The sequence below is a fragment of the Delphinapterus leucas genome, chromosome 6, assembly GCF_059928025.1.
Source record: "Delphinapterus leucas isolate spDelLeu-1000000601 "Yukka" chromosome 6, BTC_Dleu_Yukka2, whole genome shotgun sequence".
Taxonomy (NCBI): Eukaryota; Metazoa; Chordata; class Mammalia; order Artiodactyla; family Monodontidae; genus Delphinapterus; species Delphinapterus leucas.
The window spans coordinates 113,074,129-113,089,661 of record NC_143134.1 but is presented as its reverse complement, the minus strand read 5'-3'; the positions used below and the strand labels follow the sequence as shown (position 1 = coordinate 113,089,661).

General features: G+C 43.5%; 1 protein-coding gene across 9 annotated transcripts in view; it reads right to left on the bottom strand.

Annotated features, from left to right (window-relative positions):
• RABGAP1 (RAB GTPase activating protein 1) overlaps positions 1-15,533 on the bottom strand; it is a 151,454-nt gene that overhangs the window by 10,762 nt on the left and 125,159 nt on the right. For all 9 annotated transcript variants that reach the window (XM_022578778.3, XM_089913715.1, XM_089913718.1 and 6 more), the window contains 2 exons: positions 5,900-5,992; positions 5,365-5,475 (listed from right to left, as the gene is read on the bottom strand). In XM_022578778.3, coding sequence (XP_022434486.1) covers positions 5,365-5,475; positions 5,900-5,992 — 204 coding nt within the window. The remainder of the gene's footprint in view (positions 1-5,364; positions 5,476-5,899; positions 5,993-15,533) is intronic.

Genomic DNA, 15,533 nt, shown 5'->3' with positions numbered 1-15,533 from the left:
GTGCCTATATATTTGACAACTAAGATGAAATGGATAAATCACTTGAAAGGCACAAAGTATAAAAATGTACACATGAAGAATTAGAAAATTTGAATAGCTCCATATCTGAAATCATAATTAAATAATTTCCTGCTGGACTTCCCTGGTGGCGCAGTGGTTAAGAATCCGCCTGCCAATGCAGGGAACACGGCCTCAATCCCTGGTCTGGGAAGATCCCACATGCTGCGGAGCAACTAAGCCCGTGCGCCACAACTACTGAAGCCCATGCCTAGAGCCCGTGCTCCGCAACAAGAGAAGCCACCACAACGAGAAGCCTGTGCACTGCAATGAAGAGTAGCCCCCGCTCGCCACAACTAGAGAAAGCCTGCGCGCAGCAACGAAGACCCAACGCAGCAAGAAAAAAAAAAATTTTTTTTCTTGCTAAGAAAACTCCAGGCCCACGTGCTTTCATTACGGAATTAAAGATTTAAATCAAGGAACAATCCCACAAAAAGTCCTTAAAAAATAGGAGGGAACAACTCCCAGTTCATTTTAGAAGGCTAGCATTTCCCTGATATCAAAACCAGACAAAAACATTAAAGAAACTCCAGACAAATATTCCTTAGCAACACAAAAATCTTTAATACAAATAAAAATCTTAAAAGAAAAAAGAAACCCCACGTTTCCTAGGAATGCAATGTTTGTGTACACTGAAAAATCAGTTTGTCTACACTTCACTGTACTAAGAGAATTAGGAAAAATAGCAAATAATCACCTCAACAGATGCAGGAAGATCATTTGATCAAATTCAACACCCATTCATGACAACTCCCAGCAAACAGGAAGAAAGGAGAACTTCCTCAACCTGATCTATGGAAAACCTACAGCTAACTGGAACAAGGTGATGAGGTCCACTCTCACCATCCAATATTGTTCCGAAGGTCCCAGTCAGTGCAGGAAGGCAAGGGAAAAAAGACAGAATGACTTGAAAAGAAGTAAAACTGTCTTTAGTCAGAGATGATATGATTGTGTATGTGGAAAATCCTAAAAAATAAACAAAAAAGCTACAAGAATAGTAAGTGGTTTAGCAAGGTCACAGGATACAAGGTCATGTAATCAACTGTATTTCTAGAGACTAGCAATAAATAATTGGAAAATGCAATTAGGAACAAATTACCCTTGGGACTTCCCTGGTGGCACGGTGGTTAAGAATCCACCTGCCAATTCAAGGGACACGGGTTCGATCCCTGGTCTGGGAAGATCCCACATGCCATGGAGCAACTAAGCCTGTGCGCCACAACTACTGAGCCTGCGCTCTAGAGCCTGCGAGCCACAACTACTGGGCCCGCGTGTCACAACTACTGAAGCACATGCACCTAGAGCCCGTGATCTGCAACAATGAGAAGCCTGCGCACTGCAGTGAAGAGTACCCCTCGCTCGCCGCAACTAGAAGAAAGCCCACACGCAGCAATGAAGACCCAATGACACAGCCAAAAATAAATAAATTAAATAAATTTATTTAAAAAAAGAAAGAAAAAATTACCCTTAATAACAGATTAAAATATGTGCAAATCTTGTAAACTGAAAACTAAGAAAACAATGCTGAAATTGAAAAAGACCTAAATAAATGAAAATTGTAACATATTCATGGATTGGAAGGTTCAATCACTGCTCAGATGTTAATACACTCCCCAAGCTAATTTACAGATTCAATACAACCCCACTCAAAATCCCAGAAGGCTTTTATTTCTAGAAGTTGACAAACTGATTCTAGTATTTATATAGAAATGCAAATTACTTACAATAGCCAAATTATTTTTTAAAAAGAACAACAAAATTGGAAGACTCCCATGACCTGAGTCATTATGACAGTGTGGTACTGGCATTAACGATAGACGTATACATCAATGGAGTAGATACAGAATCAAGGAGACCCATACATACAGGTCAATTGATTTTTTTTTTTTTTTTTTTTTGCGGTACGCGGGCCTCTCACTGTTGTGGCCTCTCCCGTTGCGGAGCATGGGCTCCGGACATGCAGGCTCAGCAACCATGGCTCACGGGACCAGCCACTCCGTGGCATGTGGGATCTTCCCGGACCGGGGCACGAACCCGCGTCCCCTGCATCAGCAGGTGGACTCTCAACCACTGCGCCACCAGGGAAGCCCAGGTCAATTGATTTTTGATAAAGAGACCAAAGTAATTCAGTGGGGAAAGTTTAGCAACCTGCTCAAGTTCAGAGAACTAGAATGCAGTGGAGCCAGAATTCAAATCCCAGGAGTTGGGCTCCTGAGTCTGTTTCCATCACTCTCACATTACACTGTCTCAATGTAGAGAGCAACCATGCCAGAGGGGACTCAGGTGGGGTCCTATCAGCCCTGTGCCAGGTACCTTCCATAGGTTCCCTCTCAGCCTTTAGCACCAATGCCTTAATGTCAGGTCCACGCATTACTCCCATTTCATAGAGGAGAAAGCTTGGATGGAGTCACCTAGGGACTCAGTAGCTGACCGGGGATCTCTCCATAGCTGCTTTGTGACAAGTAACAGAAATGACAGGTGAGGAATAACAAAAGTGATAATAAAATCAGTTGGAAATACAAAGAGGGTTCTGGAAATTCTGTAAGCCACATATGAGAGCTTTTCTCTGGGATGCAGAAAGGGAAGAGTGAAAGGGCATGATGAAGTTCTTTCAGAAATCTAAGTCCCTGAAGCCAAAACACGCTGAGAGGACCCCACAGCCCTCACTTCAGAACCTAACTGATTTTCCGTGATGATTCAAAAGATACGAGAGAAGACTAACTTGGAAAGGGACTCAACGTTTAGTGTGAAAAGGTCTGTTTTCTCAGCACCGTCGATGGCTGGACGATGGGACCCCAGTTTGCTATTCCTGAGCCCTAGTGGCAACAGGGTTCCTGCTCCTCTGAGCCAAGTTAAGAGCAGCAGGCCAGCTGGACTGCAGTCTAAGGGCTCTGCCACTAACAGTGTGACTGTGTAAGACATTTAACCTCTTTTGGCCTCATCAGTGAAATGGGGATCGTAACTGTATCCTCTACACAAGGGTTGTTTGGAGGATTTGACAGTAAGTACACAGCACGTGGAGCAGTGTCTAGAACCCTGTAAGTGCTTAAGAAATGTTCTGTTAGGTGTCAGTATATTTTTGATGTAGTTATGACATCAAACCATAGCTTCTTGTTCCATATTTATTTTGGAGACAGTGTGGCATTACAGAAAAAGCCTGGGTGTTTCGATTAGATGCACCTGGGTAATTACATTCCTGGCTCTGCTTCTTCCTGGGTGCCTTCCTCTCTCAAGTCTCAAGTTTCTTTATTGTTAAAAAATCCTTATCCATAAATGGGGCTCATGTTACAAGGCTGAGGTAAGGATAAGAGATATTAGAGTTTAACAAAGTGCTTCTCACTGTGCCTGTCACATACATCATCATAGAGTAAATGGGAATTCATCTTATTTTTACTATTTCTCACTTCCGATATCAGAAATGTAACCTAGCTCTTTGACTACTGTGCCAGGGAAAGACAACTTAAAAAAAGGCTTTTACCCTCTTTAGAGGCAGGCCTCAAGAACCTACGAAGTGTATTTTCCACCTTAAACTAGGAGAGCATCAATGTTACTTCTGGTCCCATCAGACTGGCAAATGCAACAGCTCAAACTAAAAATCTGCCTGGAATTTTATCTTAAGTTGCCTCTTAATATAATTTCATTGTAGAATACAAAGCTCTAGTACAGGACCCATTTTCTTTTCTTTTTCACTTCCTTTCTGCATGACCTACAGCTGCTAGAAGAGCCATCACAGGTGCACACTGTGATTTTTGCTTCAGCAATTACCCTGCTCAGTGTACACCCACCTCCCTCCGCTCACTTGGCAGAAATGCCTAAACAGTGAGGGAATGATTCTCATAGTGTTTCTACAAAGAAGATCAGAGCGTATGCTGGGAACCTGCACCACAGGGAGGAAACTCCAACCTAAGGAGACTGTGGTAAACCAAAAAGCAACGGGATCTCCAGGTTCTGGTTACTGAGGGCTAATGGCCTTGCAACACCCTCCCTGGAAAAACTGGAAAAAGGAGTCTTCCCAGTTACCTGCAGCTACTTATAGCTGACAATCAGACAAAGAGAGTGAAACAACACTGCCTGTGCCTAATTCCTGCACTTTCATACACACCAAATCACGTAATTCTCACTATACTCTTGGACACAGCTATTATTCCACCTCCCCACACTTCACTCTGCTTGAAAGTAGAGTAGCTGATGGTAGAATCCAGACCTGTTCAAAATTTTACTCCATTATTCTATTTCTAAAGAGAAGTAATAAGAACCAGTAGATACTGCCATCTCTCTTCCTCTTCACCTGCGATGTGACTCACTTGGAGAATCTAATGAAAGCAAAGACTGTCAGAGAAATACAGTAGTACACAATATTTTCATACATGTTTGGTGGCTGTCAAGGGCCTTGTGAAGTTCACAGATCCTAAGGGGTTCAATATATTATGTTAAGTCCCCTGTAAACCCTCAATAGCCTAAGCCTATCTCTAGAGCCTCAGGAAAATCAACAAGCAGAAAAGTAATCTCAGGAGCCTGAAGGGAAACGTAAGTCAGGTGCTGCCAAACTTTGTCCAAGCGCCAAAGCCAGCCTGCCACCTATTCTCGTAAATAAAGTTTTACTGGAACGCAGCCATGTGCATTCGTTTATTTATTGTGTAGGCACCAATGGCAGAGTTACATAGTTGCAACAGAGACCATGTGGCCCACAAAGCCTAAAATATTTACTATCTGTCCCTTTACAGAAAACGTTCGCCAACCTTGACCTAAACCATGAATGAGAGAGTGCACTATGGGAAGCCTGTAGTATAGAAATTGGACAAACACCCTGCCAGGAATGCCATCATCTCAAACCTTTTAAGATTAGGAGAAGCAAAGAAAAACAGAATATCTGCCAACAGAAATTCCTGATGAAATTGCAAGCTGCGGAGGCACTGAGCTTTATTACAACCGGCAATGCTTATCCAACAGGCACGTGATGTGCAGGATGACAAAATCTGTTCTTGTCTTAGGGGTAAGTTAAGGAAATTATAGTGATTAAATGCTACTGCCAATTGCAATAACATAAGAATAGCCAGAAACACCTTTCAATCAATGTCTGGAAAGGCGTTCAGGGTTTGCTGTATAATGAGAGAAGAATGCGGTAAGGAGGCCTTAATGAGATCATGGATGATCCTGAAGGAGAGGAGGGAACAGTACTGACAAGAGCAAGGTGGATCATAAGAGGGAAACACTAACTAGAACAACAAACACTAAAATTCCAGGATTTCACTTGATTAAGGGAGAAGTGTTTCAATATAATCATCCCTTCAGACAAGTCAGACTTACATTATCCAGGTCCTTTCGCAGTGCAATCTTACTGGTCACCAGCTCATGGGCTAAGTCATCATTTTCCTGTTCCAACCTCATGTTAGCTTCTTGTAGGCGCCTATTCTCCCGCTGATGGGTAAAAAGAAACCAGTTACAGACATAAAAATCAGATGGAAATGACAACTTCTCAGGTTAACCCTCAAAACTAATTGCTGAGTCCTACGGGAATCACGGGAGATGTGGCTGGTCCTAACGTGCTGCCCAGTCAACGACTGCTTACTTTCTATCTCCACAGAGAAATACTTAAATTCAAGTGACTGTCAAGCAGCTACTTCTTATTAACTGTGACAAAAGCCCACCGAACTGTAACAAACTAGGCTGCTAGTCTGAAGCAAAACAAATCTTGCTTTCTCATTTGCAAACTCAAACTGAAACTGGAACCTAGAAATAGTGAAACTAAATTTTAAAAAGAACTCACTAAAGCTAGTTACAGGCACAATTATGTAAAATGAAAGGCTGAAAACACTTCACATCACCTAGGCCGTAAACAAACCTCAAATCGCTCGATGGGGTCTTCTTGTTGGGCCTGCTGTTCCCTCATGGTGTGATATTCTTTTTCATATTTTTTCAACTTCTTCTGACTAATCTGTAGGATAAAGCACAGCACAAATTAAAAAGTATCAGAGGGGCTTCCCTGGTGGCGCAGTGGTTGAGAGTCCGCCTGCCGATGCAGGGGACACGGGTTCGTGCCCTGGTCCGGGAGGATCCCACGTGCCGCGGAGCTGCTAGGCCCGTGAGCCATGGCCGCTGAGCCTGCGCGTCCAGAGCCTGTGCTCCACAACGGGTGAGGCCACAACAGCGGGAGGCCCGCGTACCGCCAAAAAAAAAAAAGGATCAGCAACGGGTGGGTGCTTTCAGGGCTTGCCCTGAAGACCAAGACCTCTGCTGACCTGGGCATCCCAAGTTACTATGAAAGTGGTGTTTCCTGCGCATGAGCCCAGGACCTAAAATTCTTACTCAATGACTACCATCATGTCCATGGGTCTGCTGGGGATAACTGGTTGCTGAAGTTTTTACCAGTAGTCAGAATGAGCACCCAACAGATAACCCCTCCTACCTGAGCTCTAGGTCTGACTGTCCATCTTCCTCCTCCTCCTCATGGGCCACTTCTTTAGCACATACCAGCACTGCTGCAGGTGCTTTCATTCTGTGACCTCATGACAGCTCTACAAGGTCGGCATTAGTATCCTCATTTTAGAGGCAAGAGAACTGAGATATAAGGAAGTTACGTGACTTGACCAAAGTCACTCAGTTAGCGACCAGCAGGTTCAGGATCTGAGCCCAGGCCGCAAGGCGTCATCCAAAGTTCAAGCTGTAGCTACCTCACTGTCCTACCATCTACCACTTTCCTTTCAACTAGCACCTTCTGTGCTGCCTGTAAACAGGCACAGTTCTCTCTGCCCTTAAACACACAGTTCTGCTGAGTGTTCTATTTAGCTGCTCTTCCATCCCATTAAACTACTGTCCTCTTTCTCTCAAGCTTTTTCTTACCAACCACTACAAACTACTACACTGCTGACTCACAAATCTGACTTTTAGCCCCCAGTTCCTAGGAATCACAGAGCTAGTCTAGTCCAACTTCCTTAGTTTACAGAAGAAAATACTGAGCCATAGAAAGGGGATGGGACAGGCCCAAGTTTTCGGCAGGCTGATGTCAGCATCTCCAATCCCTGCTCCATTCTTCCCTTTCTGTCTTACTCGAGCTGCCTGGCGTTCCTCTCCAACTGATTCTGTGGACACCTGGCCCCGTCGGGCCGTTTACAGGCCTGCCTCAATTAGAGTTTGCTCCTGGAGTTTGGCCGCTGCCCGAGGGGAGGCAGCTAGGAGCCGTGCAGCACTATGCCCTGGCTGCAGTCTATAGAAAGATGCCCACTAAACACCTGGGGTGAGGCCACAAGCTGGAAACGGACATCCCTAAACCTAGATCTTCTGCGGTTTAAGGCCAATGCTGGGGTGAATGTTTATCGTGCGTGTAAGTGATTCACAAAGCACTTAAATGAACAACTTTGTGATCAGTAAATTTATAAACAATCCTAACAGATCAATAGCAGAGGAACAGAAACTAAATGAGGCTTGTGGGCAGCAAACATTTCCTCCCAGTACTCTCTGCTGTCAGTCTGTATAAATGACAAGGAAGGACAGGGATACAAGGCTCCCCTCGTGCTTTATAAAGAAGAGAACTGACACCAAATCCTACAAAACATTCCCACAAATCTTCAGGATTCTTCAACTTGTCATTCTCATGCTAGGGTAAGGAAGAATTAACATTTTTCTCATAAACATACATTTTAAAAGGCTAATTACAAAATAATTTTTTCTACCTTTCATTAGCCTTTATTATAAATGTCTCATTCTCAGAGCAAAAGGGTTGATTCTCCCTCACACTGTAACAGCAGTTAGTGTGTAATAAGTGCCCCAGACATGCCAGGTCCTTCACACATGTCATCTCATTTGGTTCTTTCAGTTCTGTGATAGGATATGGGCATTTCTTTGTGTTTCCTATGCTTCCACATTTTCTACATTGAGCATGAATTACATTTATAATTAAGCTAACAAAGTGAACACTGTTTAAAAACAATTCTCATACCCTGGGCTTCTCTGAGACAAAGCTCTGCTCACTTCTCTACGCAGAGCTTGCTGGTCCAAAGTTCTGACTTCTTTCCCAGCTGGGACTTGCCTTCCCAATTCTCAGCCTCACTTCTCGGTCTCTCTCTTCTTCCCTCTCTTTCCCTTGAATGCCTTACCCCACCGCCTCCAACCCCATTACAAACAAAAAATAAACAAACATAACACTGCTTATAATGGGTTCATAGCTGATCCTGACTTCCGGAGCATGTGGCTGCATACCAGAGTCAACTAGTTCAGGTTGCCTCTGAGGCAGAGACCCTGTGAAAAAGACTGATGCCTGAATGAGGAACGAGAGGTATCAGCAGCAAAAGCAGCAATTCAAGTGTCCTTATGAGGCTGCACCCAGGAAAGACCAGCACCTCTCAGCCCGCCTGTCCCATTATCAGTGCCTTCTCCAGGTCAGAACTGCGTCTCACTCACTGTTGTCCCCTGCGCATGCACAGAGAGCGCCCAGAAATGCTTGCTCAATTAATGAGAAGGGAACCCACACCACCATCCGCCCCGCCCCTTTGCATCAACCTGTCTTCTAAATGGAAATGGCATCCAAAGCGAACGTACACTGCAAGCCTGGTCCCTCTGCCTGTGCAACCCTGTGCCTGGATCACTCCTCTTCACCTTTCAGATCAGAGCTCCACATCACTTTTTTTTTTTTTTTGGCTGCATTGGGTCTTCGTTGCTTGTTCCTGGCGGGCTTTCTCTAGTTGCAGTGAGCGGCGGCTGCTCTTCACTGTGGTGCGTAGGCTTCTCATTGCAGTGGCTTCTCTTTTTGTGGAGCACGGGCTCTAGGTGCGCAGGCTTCAGTAGTTGTGGCATGTGTGCTTCAGTACTTGTGGCTCGCGGGCTCTAAAGTGCAGGGTCAGTAGTTGTGGCGCACGGGCTTAGTTGCTCCGCGGCAATGTGGGATCTTCCCAGACCAAGAATCAAACCTGTGTCTCCTGCATTGGCAGGTGGATTCTTAACCACTGCGCCACCAGGGAAGTCCCTCCACATCACTTCTTAGTGAATGCTTCCCTGACACTCTCTTCCCCCTATCAGGCTTGGTCTTTCATTATATATTCTCATAGCGTCAAGCCAAATCCTCCATGGCACCTGTCCAAGTTCACAATTATTTATTTATGTGCTTACTTGATTAACTGTCTTCCCACTAGGAAACAGGCCACATCTGTTTTGCTTACCACCATACCTCTAGCGCCCAGCTCAATGCTTGGAACATAATCGGAACAGTCAGCTGTTGAACAAATCAAAGTCAAAGGCCTTCCTTTTAACCCAATAAGGATGCAAGCAGGGACATTTATTTGTCCAATAGTTGAGCCCCACTATGTGCAGTGTTCTTTGCTAAGCATTAATGATACGAAGATGTACACAGATCAGGATATGCAAACTCCACAAGGGCAGGAACTCTTTATGCACTGTGAAATTCCTAATGCCTGGCACACAGTAAGCATGAAAATACTTAATGAAGAGACATAGTCCCCACAGTTCATTTTGCCTGTCTCTTACTTCTACCACTAAAATTTTAACTGAATTCAAGAAGAAGAGAAGCTATGGAATCAGCCGCAGATCTCTGAATCACACCCGCTGTTGGCTGACTTCTACCAGAAGGCTGTGGAAATCACGGCTTCACACACAGAGGTATTTTTGCCTTCAAAGACGATTAAATTTGAAATCTGTTCTGTTTAAATACACTTTCAAGGAGGAAAAAATTCTAATAATTTCCTGGGTTAAGGCTGAGTTTGTAATTTAGGTAAAACCAATTTTATACCTCATTGCAATTAGTACAAGGTTCTTAACACTGTTAGAGACAGTACCACTTTGGATGTCCCCTGAGAGCCATGGTTCCCACAAAAAAAGCACAGAAGCTAACCCCCACCCCACCCCCAGCTATAAAACATTCTACACACCATTTCAGAGGGCTCATGGGCTCCCTGAGGCCCATCCATAGTCCCAGGTTAAGAAACCCTGAATTAGAGAGAAGGTGGAGACTTGGAACATGCCAGTTTGATATTTTGGTAGAGGTAAAAATTAGTCTAAAACACCTTTCCTTTGGTCACTCACTTATCATTAATCTGTCACAGGAATTGGATAAGGTTCTCTCTTAAAACATGTGCTACTTGCCCTGGGAAAGCTGGCCCCCGATCAGGCCGTGGAACAGGCAGGGATGTCGTGGCCCACACTGATGGAGAAAGAATGAGAGTGGCTGCTGACCTTGGTGGGAGTGAGGTAGTACCGTCGGCCAGTAAGAACTTGGACAGACCAAGGCTTGAGTCCTGGCTCTGCAGATGACTTACTGTGTGACTGAGGGCAAGCTGCCTTATCTCAGCCTCAGGGTCCTCATCTGTGAAAATCCCAACAGTCCTTATGAGAACTACTGTTATGAGGATCACATGATATAAAACACATAAAGAGCTAAGAAGAGTACCTGGCTGGCACACAGTGAAGTCTTTTTAATAAAGGGTGGCTGTAACATTATTATTATCTGCTTTTCTTCTCTGAACATGTGCTGCAAACAATGAGCCATTTAAACAAAGTCCATTTAACACAGAAGAGTAGGAAACAGGCTGCTGATAGGAAATATTAGGAGCTGATTCTGAAGTTTGGTTTAAAGTCCCTGCAAGGGGCTTCCCTGGTGGAGCAGTGGTTAAGAATCGCCTGTCAATGCAGGGGACACGGGTTCAATCCCTGGTCCGGGAAGATCCCACATGCCGCGGAGCAACTAAGCCCGTGTGCCACAACTACTGAGCCTGAGCTCTAGAGCCCACAAGCCACAACTACTGAGCCCGCGAGCCACAACTACTGAAGCCCGTGCACCTAGATCCCATGCTCCGCAACAAGAGAAGCCACCGCAGTGAGAAGCCCGCGCACCGCAACAAAGAGTAGCCCCCTCTTGCCGCAACTAGAGAAAGCCCGCGTGCAGCAACGAAGACCCAATGCAGCCAAAAATAAATAAATAAATTTTTAAAATAAATAAAAAATAAAGTTCCTGCAAAAGTCAAGAATCCCTGCTGGGCTGGACTCACAGAAAGTCCAGTGCAGGTGGGAGGTTGAATGTTAGTAGCTCTGCGTGGCAGGATTGGAGTTATGTTGTGTGGGTGAGTGTGTGGGTAGGAAGAGGTCTGGTACATTAAGGAGATCCTGACCCCAAAGTCCTCATTGCTAAATAAAGAAATCTGACACAAGTCCATGGTTCTTTTTCAGTTAGTGATTACAAGAACCTGAGATTTACATAAAAGTTTCAAGATAACAAGCTACCTCTACATCTACTATTTTCTTTAATCATCAAAACGACTTTCTGAGATGCGTACAGCAGGGATTATCACCCTCATTGTACTGGGGAACTGAGACCTAGATAGGTAAAGTGACTTGTCTAAAGTAAAGGACCCAGACTGTTCAGCGGCAATGCCAGCACAAGAATGCAAGTCTGGGGTGATTCTTGTTTTTTACCCATCTCTGTAGCATGCCCAGTACATTCTTGGCACAGAAGGCAATCTACAAATGCTTGTTGACTTGAACTGACTTAAGGAAAGCAGATACCTGGGCAGAGAAGATCAAAACAGCCTGGGCCAAAAGAGCACTGGTGTGTGAAGGATGATGATAATATCATCAGAAGAGCAGCCACTGCTTTAAAGGCATCGTCTTATTTCTCTCTCTACAACCCTGCTGTGCTAACCTACCTTAGGTCACAAAGCAGAGGCAGAGCCAGCTTGAGAGCCAAGGTCTGTGGGACTCCAAGGTCTGCACTTATAGCCACTTGAAACAAATCAACATTCTACTTGATTTCTCAGCCTTTTTATTTAATTTATTCAAACAGTTCAGGCTCACACTCCCTCAAAGATTACTAAATAGAATTAGGCATCCTTGTTCTACCATCAGAGTATTTTTCTAAAATGCAAGAAGCAAATTATTAGCAGAGGAATCACATGCAGATAAGGACCAAGGGAGAGGAACTCATTAAAATAAAACAAGAAGGTAGTGAACACTGCTACCCTTGCAACAACCAGCAAACTTTAGGGTTCAATGCAGAGAAAGAGAGAACCCACTCAGAAGCTTCCTCATGAAATCCAATTCCAAAAGGTAGGAACAAGTAAAGATATCTTGTAAAACTAGCCGGGTCTAGTTATAAGGAAAATGGAACTCAGCTACAGTGTACAAAAGATAAGTTTCAACACTGACATAGAGACTGAGTTACCCATCTTTACATGACAAATATCACCAAAAGTGGACCAACAGAAGTAGCTCTTGTCCCATTCATTCAATCCCTCAGGTACAGTAAAGCACAATGATGATAAGCATTGACTTTAGAGTCTGAAATTCCTGGGATCTCATCTCAATTCCATCCCTAACTTTGTGCCCTTTGGGAGTTTTCTTCAATTCTCTAACCCTCAGTACACACATCCATAAAATGACCTCATATGGTCACTCTAAGGATAAATTCACTATGTGTAGACACTATACAAGCTTCTGTGAACATATCAAGAAAAAAGACTGATGAAGTCACTACAAACACAGAAGTTAAAACCCAAACCCACACTAACTACACAAATGATTTGAGCAGAGAAAGAAGTTCAAACTAGTGCTGCTTTTAGGCTCATGAATAAAAACATGCCCTGAGGGCAAATATCCCCAAATGCCAAAGAGTTTTCTGTTTCTCCAAATAGCAAATGGTTAGGATTACATTAATTGACAGATATTACTATTTGGTTTTTGTAATAATATCTTTTCTTACAGGTAGTTTGAAGCCTAGCATATTCACTTTATGTTTGACATAACAAATTCCAATGAAGCCATGGTTCAGAAATTCCATTTCACATCAGGCAGGATTCTACAGCCAAAGGGTCAAGTATTCAGATTTGATCTAAGAAACCCACTGAGCCATCTCTTTTAGCATAGTTCCTGCTGCTTCTAAACCAGCCTCACGTATCAGACTTGTTCTCAAAATTCCTGTATAGACACACAAAGAAACAGTTGCTCTCACATATTTCTTGAGTCAAAACTTAAAAGACCTAATTATTTTTTCCCCATTTCCCTCCACTAAAGATGATGCATGGCACAGTTATGGGTATGAAAGGGCTGTGGAGCTCCTAGGACCATTCCCGATCTCCTGAACAATCTATTTAAAGTGAAATTCCTTTTAGATCTTATATCACAAGTGGAAACAACTTTTCCATCTCAGGTCACTGACCCATGGAGGGAGAGAAATTCAACAGACGGCTAAATGAGTTTTGATGTATGTATGTATGTTGTTAAATTTTAGATTAAGAGCAGGGGTCTAAAACTCTGTAAGAAATAAAAAAAAAAATTCGGTCCCATAATAAATTAAGGAGAAGAAGGGGAGAAGTAAAAGGGAAGAAAGGAGAGAGAGGAAAAAAAAGGAGAGGCAAGTAAAGACAGATACTGGGAGAGATTGATGGAGAAAAGGAAGATGCAGGCACCGAGAGGACAGTGGACCTTTCTGGGCAACAGACCCACCTTGTGGCCATTGCAGATACTGCCGCGCCAAACTTGGTTCTTGCCGCCTTCTGAAATAAGAGGCCATGCAACAGGGTGGAAAGCCTTGGGAGCACTCAGTCAGAAGGCCTGAGTTCCAACAGGGCTTTTGTCACTGCCCAGTCAGTGTCAGCCGGGTAAGTCACTTGGCTTCTATAAGCCTCAGTTTCCACACTGGATTTGCCCTTTGCACCTCACAGGGTACTGTGAGGAACAAATGAGATTCTTATAAAATCTGTACAAATACTGGAAATTACAACACTGTAACTGCTAAAACACAACAAAAGACAACAACAAGAATAGGTATCTGTTTCCTGGACTGGCATGTGAGGTAAAGCATTCCCTAGTCCCACCTTAATTAGGAAGTACAACTGAGAAAACTGAGTCACAACTTTTTTTTTAAATTAAAAAATAACGGAATGGGATCGAATGAGTTACAAGGCCAATGTTCCTTTCTAAATTCTACACCAAGAAATTCAAAAGCTAGTTTCCAAAGCATTCACCTAGCAGGAGTCCCCTTTTCCATGGCTAGAGGGTCTCCAAACAACCAGAAGATACTATGCACTCTCTGTGCTGACTGAGGCCCTCCTCCATCATGCGGTCTACGTAATGCAGGGCTCATAACTGAGCTTGCCAATGATTTCTCTTATTTTTGAGCTGACAAATTATCACTGTGACTGAAGTCCTTTGCCAATAATTGGCTCAACTATTGCCTATATCTCCTTTAATATTTTTTGGTGTTAAGTATAGCTGCCAGAGTGAAACTAATCATCACTAACTAAACTGTACACACCATATCCCACCTTTTAACAGAAAAAGCTCACTCTCTAATGTCCTGGTGAATCTGTAGGCTTTCCGTGATGAGTCGATTTCAAGAAAAATTACTATTTTTCTCACCTGAAACCATGTGCAAGTAGGAGAAATCATCCAAAGTGTACCCTAGCCATGCAGGGCTCTCCAAGACCAAAAGGAATTACGTATCTAAGCAAATAATAACGTGTGCTGTGCGGCCTTGTCTACCTTAATTCTTTGGAAGCAAAGGCAAGGAAAAAGACATTAGACACCTCCCATCTGGACTTTGGAAATAAAGAATCCATTTATTATTAAAGTGTTTCAAGCTAATGAAAACCCAAAAGGTAAACCTTTAGCTAGAAGCTATTTTTAAGCCTTGCCCAAATCCATGTTAACTCTTCTTTGTAAAACACTTGGAAGAAGCTCAACAGAATATTCATTTATTCACTCATTCAACCAATATTTACATGTCAGATCCTGTTCTTGTGCTGGGAATTCAGCAATAAACAAACGAGATAAAGTCCCCTCTGTCACAGGCTTAATTCCAGCATGGGGACAGGGGGCACGCAGATAATAGTCAAACATATAAAATAATGTTAAGTATCAATAAGTGACATGAAGAAAATATGACAGGATAAGGAGATAGGGTGTAAAGAGTTGGGGGGAGCTGCTACTTTAGACACTGTAATCAGAGAAGTCCTCTCTGATGACATGATCATCGAGCCTAAGACTGAATGAGGTGAGGGTGAAGCCATGTGGACAGCAAGGAGAACAACATTACAGGCAGAGAGACCAGCCAGCACAAAGGCCTGAGGAGGGAACATGCTCAGCATGTCTGAGAACAGCAAGGAGGCCAGGGTGTCTGAAGTGGAAAAGTGTAAGGGGGAAAAGTAGTAGTAGTTGAAATCACACTGTCAGAGGTGAGATGGTGCCAGGCCTTGCAGGCCAAGGCAAGAACCTAAGTTTTATTCTGAGATAAGAAGCCATTAGTGTTTTAAGCAAGGGAGAGATGAGATCAAAAAGAGTCTGGGAGGAAATCACTGTGGAAACAGAAGGACCAAGGAATCGACTGCAATATTCCAGAAGAGAAGTGATGAGATGGTTAGACTTGGGCATTGGTGATGAAAGGGTTGAGAAGTGATCAGATTCAGGATATATTTTGATGATAGGGCTTGGATGTGGAATATGAAGATGTTAAGTGTGAAAGAAAGAACAGAAGAGGA